Below are 23,306 nucleotides of genomic sequence, written 5' to 3'. Positions count from 1 at the left end.
AAGAAGAAGACATGATTAAAAACTTTTGTTTGCAAATTTCTAAATTTCAATCCGGAAATGGTGTGCTGCAGAATTATAACGGTGCGTTTTCAGTTGAGGGGAAATATTTCATCCTAGTTCTAGTGGTTCCTAATACTTCTTCCATTGGCTTATGAGGTGTGAGATTCAATGTTTTTTCCATTCATACACCAAAAATTACTTGAAGAAAAGTGAGGAAAGACGAGATAGGAGTTCATTCAGTAAAAAACCGTTTTCAGCTAGTAAGGGATTTCCTCTCACTTAGTTCAAGTTATACGTTGAAATTGGCAGAATATAGCTTAACATACCTCTAATGAGACACTCTCAGGTGACAACAACGATAATGTTTCCAACCTGAAGCTAGTCTCGGCTTTGATCGGGGATCTTGGATCTGGCTGATTGGACTATTTTAAGTTCAAGCTTATATTTTCTTTGGTTACTCGCTACAAAATTATCTTAAGGAACTATTATAGCGAATTATTTTTCAGGAATAATTTCTGTCGACATTTTGGGATTCTATATAAAAATTATATGATAAAGAACCAGCTGGAGAACTTCACTGTAGTTCCGATTTTTTTAGCTGCTCACTAAATGGGTGCTGAGCGAAACTAACTACATAACGGTACTTAGCATAATAACGGTATTTATGAAGTTGGGTTTAAAGAATTTAAAAAATAGTCCTTTAATATGAATTTTACTCATATGGGTTTTGGTATTCCAAATATACGATTCCAAAAAAACTATTTTCCTTAAAAATTGATCAGCGATGACCTGTAATGACGTCAATATCATTTATTATTGCAAAATATATTTCTTGCAACGCACAAAGAACAGGTGACATAAAAATAAAGTTCAACGTTAAAAATAAACAAATGTGACGAATAAAAAATATACAAAGAAAGAAGAAGCGCATCTAAAGCAAATATTAAATCACCTGACCGCGAAAAGAAGAAGGAAGTAACTGGTGGCAATAGCACAGCCGGCACTATTTAGGCAATATAACAAGGTATTGCATAGCAAGGCGGTGTACCAACCAGTTTCTGGTGGCAAGTAGCTGTGTTGCAAGATGCCGCCCGGTACGATGGTTGCAACAAGGTGCACGAAACGTAGCACGTTGCCAGTGACTAAAAGCGCAACACCAACAACCGGTCAGCTGAGCTGAATAGTGACCACAAAATTTAATAACTTCCAGCGATGGTGGTTAACTTCATTTTCATTTCCAGTTCAAGTAACAGCACCTACAGCCACAACGCCACACCGCAATAACGTGCAACACAAAATCTACAGCGGCTACCGACTGCTGAAAGTGACCGCAACAAAAAAGTGACTACAACAAATTTTACCACAAACGTTTTGTGCAGCAACCGATAAGCCAGGCAACAGCCAACGGTTGGTGCAACTTGAAATTTTTGTAATGTCGCAAGCGAGAAATGCAATTACGAACGAAAATGAACAGACGATCGCACGAAGATGATTATATAACAAAAGAAATATGCTTGCCACATTGGCAAATGTCCCGTGCGGGGATGGGTAGTTGCAGCGGCAACTGGTTTAAGATACTCTTTCCAAAACTTTTTTTCCGCAAGAGAAAAGGACGAACCAAAACTTGGTGACTCAGAAATTAAAACGACAACAAAAAATATGCCATAACACATGAAGCTACACTTGCAACATCCGCTTGAACATTATTAAAAGTCAGTTAAATGCAGCCGCCGGCTACGGATCGAAAGGAAAAGTGATCCGGAATACAGTGCAAAGAGCAGACTTGAAATGATCACAGCTGCATACGTAGAATGATGCGCAAACCACAGAGGTAAGGTGGTAAGATGCTAAGGTGAGGTGCGACCACAAAAATAACAAGTTGCAGACCCTCGTGACAATTCAGCGTGTAAAAACCACAACACAGATGCTGCAAACCTGTTATCAACACTCTACCGTTACACTTGACAGCGAAAATGAGAGAAAGAGAGAGCGAGCAAGTGAGAGTATAAGTGTCTCCATGCAACTTGACTACGTCGAAACGCAAACGAAAGTGAAACTACTCACTGTGCGCCTATGAGAAACCCAAAAATTCAAAAAACAAAATCTATAAAAATCCCAGTAAACAATGCAAACTCGTTTCCCAACAAACCGTTACTCGGCGGTGACTTAACCACGCGCCAACAAAAGAAGGCCGACCAAAGCAACTTCAAAAACAAACGTCACCGTTTGCCGGTTTTCTCAACTACTCTCTCTCTCTCTTTCTATCTTGCTCATTTCGTGCGCTCACTTATCACTATTTTTTCCGCTCCCAACACAAACACATTTTAAGCTCGCTTATCTCACTTCCCGCATGCTGACTAACAATTTTGTGTTACAGCGCATGCGTGCGCACTGTCCGTCGGGGAGACATGTAAATTGCGAGAAATTTGCATGTTACGAGACCAGCAAGTCAACGAAGTGGAAAATGTTTCACCTTTTCAGAGAAAAAATGTTGCAAAACTGGTTGTGATTGTGCGCTTACTCATCTCCACTATGAGCTTGCTGCGGTCCAGCTAAAGCCAGCCAGCGCCACAGCCAACGCTATTAACATTGTTGGCATTACTTGCATTTATGTATTAGCGTTTTTGCGGTTTCGTTTATTCGCTTAGCGTACACACTATTTGGTTATGCTGGCTCACGTTTCATGTTGTGCTGCCGCCACTGCTATGCGGAACGCCACCTGTGGTGCACAGTGCAGCGAAAAGAGTGACTGAGCCAGAGAAAAAATACTTTTATTACACAATAAAATATCAAACAGACCTCTTCCAACTGTTTGATAAGTAAGAAAATAAGTTCTATAGAAAATGTTATTGACTTATTGTAAAAGAATGTATTTAAATATATATATACAATATATTCGACATGCGACAGATTTTATATGATTGATACGAACTTCAACTTCAAAAAGAGATATTTATTCGCCAACACTTATAAAACTAAGGCGTTTTTTAAATCATAAATGTCAACAATATTCAGTGATGAAGGTATATACTATACATATAATATAGATCAATAGGTCGGCGTTGGGCGGAAATCGATTGAAGAAACTACTAGTTAAATACGATGATGAACGACTCTTGTTGCGGGGCTGCATGCTTACTTAATCTCTCGCAAACTTTATGTACATAGATGAAACAATGAACAAAATTGTACAAGTCTATTTATCCATTCTAAGGAAGGTCCGATATAACCCTATTGAAAATCTATGGTCCTCCCTCATACAACCCAAATAAAATATTCGATAATTATTAAAATACAATGAGGTTTCAACTTTTTTAAGTTTTATTCAATTTCGAATTCTTGCGAAGATACGAATCTCAAAACGAAATGCTTTTGGCGACATCTGGGCTGTCGGGCGGCTACGGATGCCGGCCTTGGTTAGGAAGCTGTTCACAAGAAAGGCGGGCAGAGCCGGCGTGTTGTCCTGGTGTAACTTCCAATCGGCTGCGGCGTTTTGTTGGACCCGATTGATCCTTCGTTTAAGTGTCTTGAGGACTTCCACGTAAAACTTGCCGATGACGGTTTGTCCAGGAGGAAAAAAAACATGGTGGACGATGCCTTTGATGTCAAAAAAGACAATGAGCATTGTTTTCACTTTGGATTTGCTCCCTTTTTTAGGTGAGGAGAAGCCGGCCTGTGCGGTCTTCATCAGCGATCTCTTCCCGGCCCTCCCAAAAGGCCTGGTGCTACCAAAACACACCACTTCTTGCTAAAGCAACATCTGGGTAAGCCCTCTTGATCATATCAAACATCTTTGTCGCAGATTTACCGAGTTTCATACAGAAATTAATCGCGTACGATTTAAGGACAGCAAGATTAAACCGCTGTACAAGCTCAATACTCTAAGAACTCAGTACGCTCGATACTTCCTCAAAACCGGAGAACTAAATTAGTTTAAGATCAAGATGTTCTGAAGCTATTGAGTGAAAAGGCAAAAATGTCACGCAATCTACCTACAGTGATATCAGTGTCTCTAGGGTTGAATAGTAGCGCCATTCCTATGGTAAGACCTTATCTTGATATCACGTTAAATTGGCGAGTTCAAACCATTTGGCGCTCTCACTGAAACTACATATCATATATATAGACATTCAAGTTTTAGGGTTCAAAAATTCGATATCTGATTTGTGATAAAGCGGAGCGCTCAGAGAGCAAGTGAGTACCTACTTCTTTCGAGCTTGTAGCTACTGCACGTGCTATTGTAGGGTATTACCATTTTTAACGCATATTCTTCAAACGGCCAGTATTATGGTAGCTGTAGTAAGTCTATATATACTTTTCCTGAATCTACGTAATAAGTCCTTAGATTTTGTGTTGTCATAGTTTTGTCATATCTGTTTCGCCAGCTTTGCAGCCAGCCTTGCAAAATTGAGCGATATCTACAACCAACTCCTTCTTGGTTATTCCTAGCGGACACGGTATTGTCTCGTACTCGTTTAGAGGGACTCCTAACTTAGCCAACTCGTCTGCTTTTTCGTTGCCGAAAATATTCCTATAACCCGGAATTCAAATTATGGATAAGTCGTGTTAACCTGCCAGTGAATGTAAAGCCGTCTTTGCTTTGTTTAGTACACTGGAGTTGATCTTAGGCGACGACAAGACTGTAGTGCCGCCTAACTCTCTATGAAAATGGTTGCCTTCTGTCTCCCCTCGAAGTTCACAAACACTCGCTATGTCCAGTACTTCTGCTTGGAGCTGACTTAGATAGACGATAAGATAGAGATATACATTATTAAGCTCCTCAGAGAATACCTCCCATCGGTATAGATTGAGCAAGTATTCTCCTCCACGTGAACATTAGTGAATAGGTATGAAAATTAATGGCTGATGAGTCAGGAGTATGCTATGGAAAACTGGTTTGAACTTCAGAAACTTTATAGCAAACGCTTGTTGCAAATGTCAACAGAGAAACTAGTATTTAGGCCGCACATTATGGAAAATTATTTCACAGTAAATTTAAAAAAAAAAATTAAAATATCTAAGGCTATGATTTTCTGTTTGGACTTAAGTTCTGTAAAATAAACTCCTACCCTAATACATTTTGTGAAATACAAATAAGAATGGACCCTGACTTATAGCCACAAGCCTACTTGTGTAATTATAAGGCTCTTGGATGAACTTCAGGGTCCCTTCTTATTACTTAAGCTCGACTATCTTGAAATATATTATTCCGGTTCCGGATTAAAATTTTGTCCCACTGTTTTGCATTACAAGTCGTTTTATCACTGACCGCCTTTTACTTCTCGACTCGCATTCGACTGACGAATGTACGGAACAAATGTGGACAATAACAGTAACAACATCAACCGACAGTGGCTGCTGGTCAGCGATGGCGATGTCATTGTCATGAACGACGAATGAACGCCAACAGCAGCTTGCGACCACAAGCAGCACAAGCGCTCTACAGCTCTCTCACACAACACACACCAGCTCAGACATTTTTGAAGAGATAAGTTGGTCGTTAGCGCATCAAAAATGAGGAACCGCAACGTATATACATACGAGCAGCTGATGTTGTTGCTGTTAACTGAGTGACGAATGCGACTGAATGACGGTTTTTACCCCGCAACTGCGTGGTTAGCAGATTCGTAAGTGAAGCTTAGCAGAGACCGCGTCAGTCTTGCGGACTGTGTTTTGGTTGTGCGCTTTGCTTATTGATTTTGGTATTCAACGCAGCTTTCGTTACTTTTTTTGTTGATATTTGCTTTTTCTTTTCATTTGCTAACACTTTCAGTTTCTCTTGAGTTTCTTCTTCTTGTTTCTCATCCTCAGTTTTTTGGTTCAGCTCGAAGCGAGTTGTCAGAGGTCGAGGGCGGAATTTCGCAACCGCATTCGGTGCGCTGTGCTGAGAAGACGTCACCGATTTCGACGCTTGTGAGATGCACTTTGTAAGGCCAACGCATACAGTAAGCAACAACAACAACACTGGCGCAAATATTTCGAGATCTTCTGTAACTAGACGTTGCCGCCGCTCAGCGCATGCGATCTGCAGCTTTGATCGTCTCTGCCGTTGTTGTAGCCTTTGCTGCGTCTTTACCAGTCGCGGCCCGCTGCTGTTGACTTTGGCACTTTGGCACAGGCGACTCGCTTGGCTTCTCTGGCTTATATTAGTAACTGATATCATCGCCTCGGCAACATTTTTAATTTGAAAGTGAAAAGCGACGGTCGTAGGCGCCTGAAACACGCTCACACAACGAGCTGAACGACGACAAAAATCGTATAGTTCGCGCAGTAGGTCGCTGGTGACGCGCGCTTCCTGGAAGCAATTACAATATAAAAACGAAATAAACAGAAAATTATAATAAATTCGAAAACTGTGCCAAGTTTTGGTGAACTGAAATTAATTTCTCAAATCAAACGAAAATATTTCAAGCCTAACATCACAGGAAGCACAAGTGATTGAGCTCCGTTCGTGTTGCGCGTATCCGTTTCCGTTATCCGTTATCGTTTTTGTTGTTGCCGTTGACGCCGCTGTCAACGTGTGCCACTCTGTTAACTCCTGTTGACTAGTTTGCCACTCGCTCGCGTTCCGCACCGTAATCTAGCTTTAGACGGAAGTTGTTAGTCCTTTCATACATACGTAACATTGAAAAGGATACAACCACTACAGCGAAGCCAAAGACAACACAACTGAGGATTACATCGAAAATTCTACACGTGCTAAATTCACCACAAATGGTAGGCTCAAAAACATACAAGTTTATTATACTTCCTTCATCCTAAGGACATGCATGCATATATAATATTTAGACAAATAAAAAAGTTACCGCTAAAAAAAAATAAAATAAAAATTTAAAAAATCACGAAAATCTCAACAAAGCAGGAAGCGCAAACATTTCTGCTTGTCAAATTTTACGAAATGGCAAATATACTTGTTAGAAATGGAAATCCTTGAAGGGATATGCTCGCGTCAATCAAGTTATGGTGCACCACTTGCGCTTGTGCATGTTGAGTGTAAACGCCATATTTGCATTGTGTATGTGGTTATGTGCCATCGTTTGGATTTTGTGTCGCAAAAGAGAAATGTGGAAGAATTAACATTTTTTTGTTATACACAAATGCCTGGCATTTTTGTGTTAGTGATATTTATGCGCTGCAAGGTGGTGAAGAGGGAAATTAAAAACTGCATTATAGGCGGGAGGAAAAATTCAATATATGAAGAAAATAAATTTAAAAAATTATACTTCGTCTAAAATGTTCAAATTTAATTTGGAATTTAATAAATTAATTAACTCGTAAATTCGTAGGCATCGAAAAATATGTAATTTTTTAGTCATAGAGGCGATTGACCTAAAACAAACAAATCTCAGAAAAATCAAATGAGGTGAAATAAAATAAAATAATAAAAAGTGAAAAATAAAATAAAAATAACATATTAAAATAAAAATTAAATTAAATTCAATTAAATTAAATACATTGAAGTGAACTAAAATAGAATATAATCAATAAAACAAAAAAATAAATTATTAAATAAAAAAAATGAAAACAATATAATATAAATTCAAAAATTTAAATTAAATAAAAATAAATAAACAAACTAATATGAAAATAAAAAATTAAATAAACTAAAATAAAAAATAAAAAAAATATACTGAACTAAATTTAAAAATATATAACTAATCAAACAGCAACAAAATTAAATTTAAATTTAAAAAATTAAAATAATATAAAATGTAAAAAGTAAAATGAAATAAAAACTAATATAATGACTGGCGGGCTGGTGTCTATGCCAATAAAGCAGAAAAATAATATAACTATTAAACTAAAAATGTATACTTTGAATAAAAAAAAATTAAATAAAAAAATTAAATAATTAAATTAAGAAAATTAAAATGAACAAAATAAAAATAAATTAAACCTAAATAAAAAATAAAATACACTAAGGTAATATAAAATTAAAAATGATGTAAAATTAAAAATAATTAAAATAAAATAAAAAAATAAAAAAAGTAAAAAAAATTAAATGATAAAAATACAATAAAACAAATAAACATTAAGAAATAAATAAAATAAAATAATAATAAAAATTTAAACTTTTCATATTCATACTAAAATTTTGACAAACTGTTAAAAAGTGATATGCTCAAAGTTTCTTAGAAATTTATGTTGTTTTATATATAAATAATCTAAAAATTTTAAAAGTTTTTCACCAAGCTTTAAGAATGAAAATAAAATATTCACTTTATAAGTAAACGAAAGCTTAATTTCACTACGACAAAGAAAACAAAATAGATCAAGCTTTTGATTTCGAAAATACTAGTTTTGAATTAAGTTTTTAGTTGCTTACGGTGTCAAAATAACAGCCTAAGGGGGGAGCTTGCTTTAGAGGTTTAAAAAATCGATTTTTTTCTGAGTAAAACAGTTAATGGATTAAAGCAAGATATCTAGGGTTTGTAGCTATATATTTAAAAATCATTCACAAATTTTATGGATGCAAAATCTTTGATATTCTCGCATGTGCATTTGTCGAACGGCGGGCAGGATGCAGGTCACAATTTAAATCGGAAACAAAAAATTCAAAAAGTATCTTATTTTTTAATAATTTATCTTCTAGTTAAACTAAGAAAATTCTAAAAAAAAATGGTGTAAAATTTTTTAAAAATTGAAAAAAGATGGTTTTTGACCGAAAAAATTTTACTTTATGTTGTTTAAAAATATGTTCAAACTTGACTTTTCTTAGTTTTTTTAGTTTAAATAGAAGATAATTTAATGCCAAAGATAATAAACTTTGCCCCAATTCCATACGACGTTTAGTTTTTTTCTATCCTGCCCGCCAATTAAGAAAAATCGTAAAAATGAAAAACCGAGAAATCGCGCGTCAAAGTTACCGCTTTTTGCTAGACGCTCGGTCACAATTTCCCTTCTAGCTTGGACAATATTTCGAATTGCCAACTATAACTTTGGGCACATATTCTTAAATAATTTTTACAGAGATTTAAGCAACAAAAAAAAATCGATTTTTAGAAGCCCCTTAAAGCGAAAATATAGTTTTATACTGAATTTTTTACGAAGTTTCTTTGAAATATTAATCGACATCTTGTAGCTTACTTTCTTCTCTATCAGCAATTATAACAGTATTCAAAGAGTACTTAAGGGACTCACAACGTGTCACAACGCATGGTAAAATCATAAAAAACCAAAAATTTTTAAACTTGTTTAAAAAAACTGTTGTTATGTTACATACAACAATGAGTTTAGGAAATTACAATTCTCAACTATATTTTAGGTTTGTTATAATTTATAACTTCATGATACTAAATGAAACGTCTAACTATTTGTATTGGATCGTTTTTTCACAAACAATATTTAATAATTGCAAAATTCAGGAAAACCTTATACAAAATTTATACTCAAACTTATTTCAGAAATGAAATTTTCTAAAAAAAAACGTTTTGTAGTTAACTTCATCCATCTCCATTAGCTCCATCACTGCATCAAAACAGTGAATTGTGAGGGCAAAGCACATTTCTCCCTACATAACACTCAAGTAGAAGCTTTTTTTTACACACATAACAAGCCGAACACTAGAACATTGCTTCGAAACTAGAAAATCGCCAACAAAAACGCAGCAAGTGCAAAGGAATGTTACCAAATTGAAGTATGCCATATTTAATAGGGAACCATAGAAAAACCCAGCACAAAAAGGAACAGAAAAACACAACAATTTTGGGATAAACTCGCAATAGAAGCCACAAAAATGCAAAAGTGTTAAAGCATTACTGTAAAACACGAGCAGCAGGACGCCGAACTAGTAAAATTTTTGTGCAGGCAAAACTTATGCAGCTCTGACTGGGTGCTGCTCGCAGCAGATAAAATTTGTAAATTTGTGTAGTGGCGATTCGAAGGCAGTGGACAGGCAAGTGTGCTTGTATGTGCATGCGTATGTGTGCATTTAGTTATGCACGCACCCGGAACAAGGAATTTCAAGTATTCGAATTTCAGTCGAAATAACGGGAAAACAATTTTTAGATTTATTTGTTTCTTTTTTTTTCACTTTAATTTTTTGTTGCATTTGCGGCTTGCACGCGCTGCATTTGCTAAATTTAGTGGGGAATTTTAATTTTTTCGCACATCTTTCTATATGCGCGCACACACAGCGACGCATGTAAATCGCCATGTTGATTTGTTTTGCACCGCACTCTGCTCTATTAAGTCCGCAAACGCGGATTGTTTTCCCAAGCTTGCGGTGCAAAAGGAATGCGAAGCTGTGTTTGCGAGTATATATATTTTTTTGACGAGTTATTGTTCTTTGCATTTCAATTTTCTGCTTTATTTTTTAGCTTTTTCATTGTTTTGAGTTTCGGTATTTTGTTGGGCAAAAATTTTGCTGGAAGCGTGGCATTAAGCGAAATAGAAACGAGTGGAACAAGCATGAATTGTGTTAGTTGCGTGCAGGGCATTGCAATTGTTGCGGGATTTTTGATGTATGAATACAGAATATTTGTTTGGTTTTCAGTGTTGTTTTAGAGGTGTGTATTTTAATTGATTTGAAATGTAATCGTTGTTCAAAAGCAGCTTTGTTGCCACAATTTTGTTTGCTTACGGAAGTATTTATTTTTGGTTACTTATACGCCGTGCTGTACCAGTTTAATTGGAACACGGAATAAAGAGTATTTCAGTTAAAATATTTTATTTTGAATAGCTTGTAAGTAAAATTTGTGCTATATTTTTTTACTGTTCCCTCATAAAGTATGACTTTTATGGTTTTGTAGAGAAATCTTAAAGTCAGTAATTCGTGCCAAACGCTACTTTTATTTCAATACAGTGGATTTTAGTGATAAATAATATAATATTGTAATATTTAAACATAACATTTTTTCTAATAACTTTTTTTGAGAATATTTGTATACAATTAGTTAATAATTTGAAATATTTTTTTTTTTTTTTTTAATATTTATGTTTTGCGTGCCTGCTTTACTTTCTCTGCTGCTCTATACCTGCTTATACTTTTAAGTAAAACAAGAAGAAACCTTAATTTCGCTTGAACGGAAACTATTAATATAACGGGTGATCCAAGTAGAGGTACTTTTTTCAATAGCCTTTTTTTACAGATCACGCGTGAGTCGTATCAAGCTTGACATTTTTTGGCATTTCAAAAATAGTAAAGATTCTTTACAAGCACTTGAAGTAGACCGGTCTACAAGGCATCTATGGTGGCTCGTTCTACTCGATCTGAAAAATATCTTTGCAGCTTGTAATGTTGTCTTGCACAATATGTCACGCAAAACTTCGGTGAATCGTAGAAAAAATTTTCCATACAAAGACTTGACCAATCATTCAGTATGTAGGACAGCTATATTAGTCCGATTTCGGCTGTTTCGACGAATGAAGAGAAAAAGTACGTATGCAAATTTTCAGATCAATAACTCAACAATTAAGGGACTAGTTCGTGTATGTACAGACAAATGAATATGGCGGAATCGACATAAACTCGCTTCTTAAATAACCGACAGTTATTAAACAGTTTAGTTTAATACCAGGCGAACGGGTTTGAAAAAGGTTCCAAAATGACTACTAAAAGTCACAGAAGGCTATAAAAATTCAACACAGAAAAATTTCAAGTAGTATTTTGTAATACTTTAGTACACTACTACACTGTAAACAATTTTTTAATTTTTTTACATTGATTAAATTTTCGAAAAATTATCATTATCATTTTTGGCTAAATGAGATAAGCTTTCCCCTAAATCCACCACATCAACGCACGTCTACAGAAAGGCACAACACTGTCACACTTCAATACATCACACTAACAGAACCCACACACAAGAACACCACACACTCGTACCACATCAATATTACAAAAATTTTTTAAATTACTTTTCTGTTCGTATATAATTTTTTATTCTTCTTAAAAACGTAGATGATTCTTTAAATCAATACAGTGAACACAGTATGCGAATATTACAACCGACAGAATAAAATTTTTAGACATATGTATTCTTAACCTCAAAAGTAGTCATCAAATTAAACTTTGTATAATGAAAGCTTGAAAATTATCATCATGTTTCATTTCGAAGACATATCATTTTGTATTATGCAAACCTACAGCGACGGCTTTCAGAAATAACTTATTGCTGGAACCTTTGCTCTTCTGCTTAAAAAGATTGAATTTTTCGAATTCGAAATAAGATTTCATCATACCTTGAAATCATCAACAGCCCATCGACAGGTCTACTTGCGGCGATGACCACAATAAGAAATACTAAATACATATACAAAGATTTCCTTTGACCTTACAATTATTCCTTACAGGAATTTGAAACAGTTATGACAAATTATGAATCCAACGTAAGTTATAAAGCGTCTCAAAATAATAAAAGAGCAGATTTCAGGTATTATTCAGCATTATTCTGAATATCATTCAGCTAACAAAATTTTCTTATGAGAATCTTCTACGTTGAAACTTTTTCTTTTTTGCATTCCTGCTTATCTCGTTTATTATTGTAGTCATATAGAGCACACTCGTAATCATCTAGAGTACTTTCAATAAAAATATTTGCCAACTGTTCTCAGAATTGTTCTTTCCAATAGAACTCAAAAATGTCATTATTTGATCTAACAGCTACCAATAAATAAGACAGCTTTATTTTAAAAAGATTTTCGCCTCTAGCAAATAATCGCAACTGCGATGACTCTATCCATCCAAGCAAGTAAGAAACTGCAAGAAGACTTTCAAAATGCAAAGAAGCATTAATCGTACGAAATTAAAGGTCAAACGCAGAAACAGACAAACTCTTACCGAACACAAACAGGGGCGCAATAAAATAACAGACTAGTAAATGGGGAAGGGCAGTAGTTGATGCTAGCAAATCAGGACGCAGTAAAGTATTATTATATATTATATCAAAGTATGAATCACTGTATGCGCTGTACCACTGCAAATGCATAGCGATGCACAAACTACAGTTATACAGTTTCTACAGCTGTCATTCTTTCGAACGGAAGCGGAAACACCGCTAGATAGGCGAAAGCGCTAGTGCAGTGGCAGATGAGCTGCCGCAGCTGCCGAGGAGCACAGTGAAAATGTACCACTAAGAAAAATAGACTGCACTCCAGCACTCAATACAGTCATGAGCCGCACAGCTGAACAGCTTTATTATACGGTCAATATCTTAGTTTGCACAACACACAGATAGACACCCACTCACTAAGACTACTGTTAAAGGACTTTCATTTCCGGCCATTGCGCTAAGCATACTAAGCACACTAAAGTTGGCTGGCAAAGTAACGCAAAGTTCTCAGTTCCGTTCCAATGACGGCATTAATGACTGCAAGCGACAGCAGAGGTGTGTGAGTGAGGAGAGTGCGAGGCGGTGTTGCAAAACCTTTTTAATTGAAATTAATTTTCACAGTTATCAGTTTGTTTTGCGCGCGCGCGTACGCAACGCTGGCAGTTAATGACTGCAGGCAGCTTAAAAACAGTCAAGCACACACAACCGGACAGGCAGAAGAACCGGCCAAGAAAGCCAGCTTGCCGAAGAGCATTTGTGCGATTGCAATTAGCGAAGTAAATACAAGCGGGCGCGAGACGCGAAAGGTAGCAACTTTTAGAGCAACAGCCAAGTGCGACTGGCAGGCGACAAATGTAAATAAACAGTTAGCGGATGTGGATGTGGAAGAGTTTGCAAAATGGCAGCAGCAAATGCAGTTGACCAGTTGCGCGGGTGCGCCGTGTTAATGGCGCTGGTGATAGGTGGTGTTGTTGGCAGGGCAGAATGCCTGAAAGTATGCTTAGTGTGCGACTTTGAAAATTTATTTCTTTCGGTGGCGGTAAATTAGCATTGCTGTAAGGCATAGAAAAAACAGATGCTCGTAAAATTGAATAAATTGCTATTTTATTTAAGTACAGCATTTGTTTAATCACTCGAAATGTTTACGTACGCCAGCAGCAGTTCATTGAACCAAGCGAATGGCAAAGCCGATGCGGGAAATGGAAGTAGCAAAATAGGTGATAGAAGTTAAAGAGTCGAAACAACACTGAGAAAAGTGACGGTGTGCTTGAGATTAATGTACAGAAAGAAAATGCATAAGGAGTATAAAAGGAATACAAGAGAATTTAAAAAACAAGTAATTGAACTAATTTGCGAATTAGAAAGAATTTTTTTTATGGTGACCAAGAGTCTAAGAAACGTTCAATGTATGCTGACGTTGCCTGAAAGTTTCAACTTTTACAAATTTTGTATGGATTGAGCTGTTTGTATGGCAGCTATATGCTATAGTGATCCGATCTGAACAATTTCTTCGGAGATTGCACCCTAGTCTTGTTCAGTAACCCATGTCAGATTAGGTGAAAATATCACCTGAAATGAAAAAGTTTTCCATGCAAGCCTTAGCTTCCTATCGCTCGGTTTGTATGGCAGCCCTATGCTAAGTATCTCGAACTGATCAATTTCTTCAGAGTTTACATGATTATTTTAAAAAAATAGTATATGCCAAATTTCGTGAAGATATCTCATCAAATGAAAAAGTTTCCCATACAAGCACTAGCTTCCTATCGCTCAGTGTGTATGGCTATATGTATGCTATAGTGGTGCGATATCGGTCGTAATGTACGCTAATAATCGGCGAATAATTTAAAATAATTTAAAAAAAAATTTAATACCCTTGATTTCAAAGCCAGTCTCAAGGAGAATCTCCGAAATAAATGTCTGGCGCTGAGGAAGATGTTTCTGCTTAAAATTATCTCAAATCTAAATATCAATAAAATTATTAATACTATAGACGAAAGCAAGTAATGATTGAAGGACTTGTCAAAATTCTTAATTTAGATCAAATGGAGGCTTCCTAAGAAAACAAAAAATGATTGTGAAAAGCTTACAGCAGATTGGCTTAAAAAATCGAAATTATTTGCAAAAAATCGTATTCAAATCTATCGATATCTAATAAATATATCAGTGAAAACAGCGCTCCGAAAAAAAGGTTTAAAGTTTTGAGGGCCAATTTCACCAAATGATTATTCTCTTACAAATAGGCTCATATCTCCGAGAATACTTGTCGTATAAGCAACAAATTTTCGAAGAATACTCTCAAACATACATAAGTTCGATATACGTATGTGCAAAAAAACAACGATTTTCTTAAATGCACAAGTGAATGTAACCCTTAAAGCTCTAAAGCTATATTAATTCTAAGTATGTACTATAATTTATATCTGCCGAATTGCTTTACCACAGGTTTGTAGTGCGCTGACTTTATTCAAATCCATTTCCAACTAAAATTTACATATCAAAGTGTGCCTTTTCAGCTTCACTTCCTACGCATTGTGTTTCATTTTGAAGTTCCTTGTGGCACACTGTCGACCTTTTCATAGCCTTAAGCCTTTTTACGCTGTAGCTTTGGATACGTAGTTGAATCATATTTTCGTTGTTGCTTATTTTCATGTCAATTCTCAATTTCAGCGCACAAAATGCCTAATTAACAGCTCTAATTATGTTAAGCAATTTTAACATATCTACGAGTACCTATATACATATATATGTGTGCTTACATAACTTGCCTCTAGTTTTTGTATGCCGTCTTTGTGTTGGATTTTATTCAAGCATCTTTTGGTGAATACAGCAACAAAATGTATACAACTGGATGAGCATGCTTTTTAATCTTTTATTTTGTTCTATTCTTTTTGGTGGAAAGGCTGATTTTTTTGGTGTTACTCAATACGTTTTTCTAGCAATTTTTTGCTAAATAAATAACATTCCTATGAAGTCTTTTGTATTACATAAATGTGCTTTAGAATTAAACATTCCAACAAAAAAATAAATAAAGAACTATTAAGTTTTGGTGCTTCTTAATCATCAAAACATGGCCTTTAATTATAGAAAAGTTTGATATCCACGTATGACTTTTCTGTTGCTTCCAAATTATTATAGTAAACGAGATTTTAAGCTTTCCGTTATAAACGATTATCTATAGTGGAATTCGGCTACCCCTACCGCTTTAAAAATATCATATATATATAAGACATAGCTTTTCAAGGATGTGTTATAGAAAGGAAAAAACTTAATTCTATGCATGATTGAAGTTCTAGGTACTTTGCAGTTTATACCAAAATTATCTGCCTTTTCACGAACCTTTTATAAAAAATGCAAGACAAACACGACTACGGCAGCTAAGGCAAGGAATATAGTTATATCTCGTCACCTAAAATGCAAATAAAAAAAGATTGAATCGATTTCAGATATAGTATCCAATATATAACCATTTTATTACCGAAACTCAAATTTTATAAGAATATGAGTGTATGATAACCAATATATAACCACTTTATAACCAAAACTCAAATTTTGTTTCAACAGGAGTAGTCACTTTTATAATGTTTTTCCTTCGCCTGTAAACATATGAAAAGTGTTGTTACGTTATTTTGCATTTTAGGTGACGATCTACATATGTACAATATCTAACTATCTGAGAGCATTTTTGTAAAAAAAAGACATCAGTCATTTACAGATAGCTTTACATTTTATCAAAACATAAATATTTATACAAAATCAGTGCCTTTTAAAGCTCCAAAAACGATTTAAAATCAGCAAAGATGAAGAGACAATTAGAAAGTAGTGTGAAATTATTAAGACTATCAAGTAGATATAAGGAAAAATTAAGAGTTTATTATTTTTCGTCCAATTAGTCAAGTATAAATTCATTATAAATTATCAAAATCGTAAATTTTTGGATTTTATCACTAGATATAAGAAAGAAAATTTCATAAATATTTCTTAATTTACTTAAAATAAGAAAAAATATTAACTAAGTTGTTTGTATGACAGCTATATGTTATGGTGCGACCTAATCTGTTTTTCGGAGGATTACATCACTGAACATTTAGTCCGTACCGAATTTCTTGAAGATAGCTCGTCAAATGAAATAGCTTTCCTACCAAGCACTTGATTGCAACTGCTAAGTTTGTATGGAAGTTATACGCTACCAGGGTCTGATTTCGGCGGTTCCGACAAATGGACAGCTTTTTGGTGAGATAAGAACTTGTGCAAAATCTCAGATCGATATCTCAAAAACTGAGGTACTTATTCTTATATATACAGACATACTCGGACAGATACAGCTTGTCACGCTGTTCGTTTGTGTATATACTTTATAGGGTCTTTGACTTCGTCGCAAACTTAATATAATGTTTGGGGTATAAAAACATATCTCCTTTGAAATTATTTCATGAATACTGATGCTAACAAATAAATTTCCAACCATGAATATTTCCCAATTCAGAATAATCACAGTCATTTCAGTTATCAGTAAATAACAGCTGTTCTGTTGACGTAATTTTAGAAGGAGAGAATGTGATTGCTTAAGAGGTTGCTCTCTGTTAACTTCCGACGGATAAATAGTACTCTGAAAACGCATTTAACGAAGCGGACTGTATTGATTAATGATTATAGTATTGGAGGCTTTATAACAAAAGCGAAGATATCGTAGAGCTGTAATGTCAATTTTCTTAAAAAAATAGAAAAAACAAAGCATTTTTTAAAATAAAAAAAAAATGACATTAACTTTTTCGAAGTTTAGAACGAGCATACAGTGTGTATTAACTAATGATGCTTTGGTGATCCTTTTATTTTTCGAATTAAACATTTTTAAACAAGTTTTATGACAAGACGCCGAATTGCTTGTAAATAAATAAAAAACTAATCGAAAATTAATTCGTTGGTTAGAAAGAGTTTTAGCGTTACTTCTGACACTATGTAGTAAATATTAATATGTTATACACGAAAAATAATAATTAGCTTTAAGTGTCAATGAGCACTTAATCCTGCACATTCAAAAAGTAAGCATAAAAACAAAAGTTTATTTACACCTCTAGGCAAAAGTAATGGTACAGTACTTTGCATGCCCTGTAATGTAAATGCCTTAAACTATATAATACTTCCTACTTTTCACACATACACACGCGCACTTCACTCGCTTGTCCATGAACCATGAACGTGAAATGCATGAAAATTGCATGGCCAATGCATAAATGCCTAGGCAACTGTTGTCTGCCATACAGTGCCTGCAAATAAAAATAAACATAATGCAGTCACATGCTGTCAAGTGTTTGTTGTTGTTGCATATATGTTGTTTTTGTTGTTGTCATGTGTTTATTGTTGTACATGCAGTAAGTAAGACATTTCACTTACTTGTACCGGTTTCGGTTGCCACAAAATGTGGCGGTACTACCGACCATGGCTTGAACTGACCAACACAACGGCCAATAATAACAACAACAACAATGTAATAATAGCAATAATATTACATAAGACACCAAAGATGATATTGACACGGCTGCACAGCGTAAGATAATGGGAAAAGCGTTGAAATGCAAGTGGAGCCGAAAGCTCAAGATTCCGCTACGGACACTTGAGAAATACATAAGTACAGCTTATGTCACACGCTAAATGTGAGAAAAAAATGCTGCGTATTTCGCCGGAAAACAATTAGTGAAATATTTGATGAGCGGCAGGTGCTGCGAAGAACGGAGGAAAGGAAAAGATAAACACATGAAAAAGTTTCGAAAACACACACACACGCATATATGTATGTATGTATATTTGTGAACAGCCGACCGGCCAAAAGAAAACGCAGAAAAACTATTGAAAAAGAAATAAATTCACAAAAGACCAATACCGAGTTTACAGCGAGAAAAAAAATCTCAAAGAAAATAAGTTAAGATTTATATTCAATATCTCGAAGTGAAGATGCTCGTTTGTGGTGGGAGCGTGCAGCCCAGACCTGATGGCAGGCAAGCCACTGTGTTGTTGGCTTGCGCAAATAACTTTTTTCTGAGTATTTGTGTGTGCATCTGTGTGTGTGTTTGTAGAAAATATGCGCATGGCGAAGAGTAACTTTTACTTTCGGTATACAAAGTTGTGTGCAGATAAATACGTTTGAAAGTTTACACAATTACATATAGATATGCATATGTAAAGCATGTAAGAGGCTGTCACGTAGGTATTTTCACCCACACTATATACTATATATATGAAGCAGTTAAGAGCAACTTCTGACTTCTCTGAGGCACAGTGAAGTTTTAAATTAACATATCTCTCTGATTTGAATTTGTATTCTTATTAAATCGAAGTTTGTAATGTCTTTATATGTTAATATATTGCGTTTTGTATCTTTATTATGGCTGTATAGGCGCTTTCAATTGAGTAGTACTCATTTTATTTAAAGTAAATTGTTTATACTTAAAGAAAAATTACATAAATTCAAATTCAAAATTCAAATTTCTACTTATATTTAATTTGTATGGTATATACAGCAATAGTTAATTAGCTAATACCTTAACCGTTTAATGTATGGTTTGTGTCCCGATTGTTGTGAAATTAGTGGATATTTCAATTTTGAAGAAAATATTATATGATTTTAATTGCATGCATTTCTTAAAATTAATAATTAATTTCGCAATTTTCCATAAAAAAAATACTCGACGACCAATATTCGCTGAAGCTGTGATTAATACCCGTTAACAACCACAACACTCTATAGAATAAAGTTTAAACTAAATAATATCAAAATTATTCCCACTTTGCCGAAAACTTTCAGATAAAAAATATTATTATTAAAATTTTCACAATTTTTCCTAACCAAATTTCGACGCTTAACAATTCGCAAACTTTATTACAAAAGGATCATGAACAACCGCACATAAAATGAAATGGGATATAATAATAATCATTATCGGAGGGGTTTAAGACCGAACAATTTATTTTTTCAAAGCTTAAAATATATTTAAAAAGTGAAACACACAGATCGGCTGCAGCGAAAAATAACTGAAAACAAACTGAACTGAAAAGAAACAAGTAGTCACCGAACATTTTATACTCTCGCATGATAAAGTGATAATCGAGATTTCCTTATCCGTCATTTAAATATTTTTCAAATACCGTATTTTTGTAAAGTTTTATTCCGCTATCATCATTGGTTCCTAATCTATACGTAAATATTATACAGAAAAGGCATCAGAAAGCTTTATAAATATTTCAAAATGTCATCACGGTGTTAAGAAAATATTATATACCGAATTTCATTGAAATCGGTCTAGTAGTTCCTGAGATATGGTTTTTGGTCCATAAGGGGGCGGCGCCACGCCCATTTTCAGTTTTTAAAAAAAGCCTGGGTGCAGCTTCCTTCTGCCACTTCTTCCGTAAAATTTAGTGTTTCTGACGTTTTTTGTTAGTCGGTTACCGCACTTTTAGTGATTTTCAACATAACCTTTGTATGGGAGGTGGGCGTGGATTATTATCCGATTTCTTCCATTTTTGAACTGTGTATGGAAATGCTTGAAAAAAACGGCTCTGTTGAGTTTGGTTGACATAGCTATAGTAGTTTCCGAGATATGTACAAAAAACTTAGTAGGGGGCGGGGCCACGCCCACTTTTCCAAAAAAATATGCCCTTCCTAAATGTGATCCTTTGTGCCAAATTAAAATTAATATCTTCATTTATGGCTCCGTTTTGCCCATCTTCGAACTTAACCTTCTTATGGAGCCAAGGAATACGTGTACCAATCATGATATCTCAATTTTTACTCAAGTTACAGCTTGCACGGACGGACGGACAGACGGACGGACAGACGGACGGACGGACAGACAGACATCCGGATTTCGACTCTACTCGTCGCCCTGATCACTTTGGTATATATAACCCTATATCTGACTCTTTTAGTTTTAGGACTTACAAACAACCGTTATGTGAACAAAACTATAATACTCTCGTTAGCAACATTGTTGCGAGAGTATAAAAAAACGAAAAAACACTTATACAAAATGAGACCAGGTTCGATAGTTTTTAAAGAAACAAAATTAATTGGTGAAAACCTTTGGAAAAGGAAAATAAGATAACAAAAATTTAAAGAAAATCCAAGCAATCTGGGGCCGGGAAGAAAATGAGGATGGATTTGATTAAATTTTTTGGAGGTAAAACGAATTTTCTTGATTTCCGGAAACTGCAAGTCGTAGGGAAAAAGTTATATGGCAAAGTTGTAGGTAATAAAAAGAAATTTTTGTGTTAACACGTTTTTTCATAACCTCAAAACTTAAGAGAAGAAATAAAATAAAAAAATTTTGATTTTTTATTGTTATTTTTCAAACAAATTGCCTTTGTGGTAATCCTATATTTTAATGTCCTAAACACACTGCAATTTTTTTTATTTATTTTCACTTTACTTTGACTTAATATCTAAAATTTTCAATCAAAATTTCTCAACTCAAAATAAATGCTTTCTTAAAATCCTCGTCGAAATCTTAGTTGCCAGATGTTGTCAAAAATATAAACTTTTATGATAAGGTTTCAAAATAAGGCCCCACTTAAAGATTCAAAGCCTTTTTTTATTTCATCTACCTGGTTTGCATCCTACTTTGATCTGTTTCACTTTCTCCATATCAAATGCTTAAGCACTGGCCTATTGTGAAAAATAATTAGTTTATCATTTCAGCTCATTTAGCTCTTGTCATTTACGAGATATGTATATAAACGAAAATGCGAATTTTTATGGAAAAATCAGGTTTAGAGCCCCGTACTACCTCGCCGGTGTGAGTTACGACTTTGTTGCACTGGGCACTTTTGTAGAGTGAACAATTCTGAGAAATATGCGTCTAAAGTCAAAGCGATGCCATAAAACACCTCTGATCTGTAGGAATTTAAAGATAAAAAATCACGATTGAAGTGTATTTTTTATGGAAAATTTTTTACATGCCTTGGTCCAGTTCTTAATTTTAATATTAAGGGCTAAAATTTTCAGGGAATTTTTTTAGGGTATTTCCAAGGAAATTTCGTGACGGGATTGAAGACAATTATAGTTCAAAAACAGAAAAAAACAACCTAGTATGTATAGTATACTAGAGCTCTGGGTATTCTACTACAGATTAAAAATCCTATACTGTCCTATCCGGTTAGTCGTTTACTAGAATACCGAATATATTCGTGAAAAGTTGACTAAATACAAAATTTTAGAAAATGCCATTTAAATTTAACTTAATTTAATAAAAAATTTTTTACCACTAATTTACTTCAGTGTCAGAATTTCTTTGTAGTTGCAAAATATGTTTGTTCTATATTTGTGTAATTTGCACTTTCCACCTAAATCTGTCGAGGCATAGTTCTAATAAATTATTTCATATTAAAAATTAATAACAGTGAAACTGGAGTTTTAGAAATAAAATTTAAATATTCAAAATAAAATATTACTTTAATTAATTAAATTAGTATAGATTTATTCAATTTTATATCAAATATGAGCCACAAGGTAAATAAATTTCCTAATTTATCTTTCGAAATAAAATTAGCAACTCGCTTTTGTATATTGACGGCTGCCCATTCACTTTCTAATTGTTTTGGAAAACTAAATTTCGCACGCAAAATTGCAACTTTCTTTTAAATTCTCAGCAATTAAATTTGAAGATTGTAGACAAGGCCATTATGTGTTTGATATATTTCATTTGCAAGTCATTGACACGAATGAAAGTAAACCGAAGAGTGTTCTAAATTTAGGTTTTTGTGGCTTAGATGCAAATCAAAGACTTTAATTGGCTCACACGTACGTAAAGTCTATGTGTATGTTGGTAGAATACGAAAGAAATTTTTACTCAAAATATACATGCTATAAAAGTCAAATAAACGCAGAAAAAAAATATTTATATATTAAAATAAATATAAAATACACATCTATGGAAAAGCGAATAAATTCATAAGAAAATATAATAAATATAAATTTTATTTTATTTCATTAGCTGTCATGCTAACCAGCAAATAATATTTACCAATATTTTGAATCACACTTATATGTATGCTTCCAAGAAATTTATTTTATGCCTTCAATTTCATTAAAATTATATGCAGCTAACATTAACAGACTTTTTCCTGCCACGTCTTCGAAGAATTCTCATGTTTAAATCAATCTTTTAATTCTATTTTTATTACTTTCATAAAATGAAATATGTTCGGCTAATGCAGAAAAGTCACTTGGCGACAGTTTGTAGTCGCAAAGTAAACCGTTAATTAATTGAAGCGATTGATAAGGGTTTGATGAGGGTTGAGAAAGGACCAGCAAACGTTAGAGGATAAAAAATTTTGCCAAAAATAATTAACACAAAACTTTTAAGGCAATTAAAGAGAATTAAAGAAGCGATACGGAAAAAACTTTTTGACGTAGAATAAAAGAAAAATTTGCTTAATTTTTTTCAAATTTTGTTGATCACTGTTCATTTAAAGCGAAATTACAATTAGCTGATGGCATAGGATAGCGCGAAGATTTTAATAGTTATCTATGTATGTATCTAA

At 34.2% G+C, this 23,306-nt stretch overlaps 1 protein-coding gene and 1 long non-coding RNA gene across 3 annotated transcripts in view; one reads left to right on the top strand and one right to left on the bottom strand.

The window, feature by feature from the left end:
• Positions 1–23,306, bottom strand: part of LOC126759605 (uncharacterized) — a 140,320-nt gene that overhangs the window by 94,730 nt on the left and 22,284 nt on the right. The gene's annotated exons all lie outside the window — the stretch shown is intronic.
• LOC126759597 (uncharacterized) overlaps positions 6,197–23,306 on the top strand; it is a 35,879-nt gene continuing 18,769 nt past the window's right edge. For both annotated transcript variants that reach the window (XM_050474472.1, XM_050474471.1), the window contains exon 1: positions 6,197–6,717. In XM_050474472.1, coding sequence (XP_050330429.1) covers positions 6,715–6,717 — 3 coding nt within the window. In that variant the 5' untranslated portion in view covers positions 6,197–6,714. The remainder of the gene's footprint in view (positions 6,718–23,306) is intronic.

The sequence above is a fragment of the Bactrocera neohumeralis genome, chromosome 5 (genome assembly GCF_024586455.1).
Source record: "Bactrocera neohumeralis isolate Rockhampton chromosome 5, APGP_CSIRO_Bneo_wtdbg2-racon-allhic-juicebox.fasta_v2, whole genome shotgun sequence".
Taxonomy (NCBI): domain Eukaryota; kingdom Metazoa; phylum Arthropoda; class Insecta; order Diptera; family Tephritidae; genus Bactrocera; species Bactrocera neohumeralis.
This window is presented reverse-complemented; position numbering and strand designations above follow the sequence as displayed.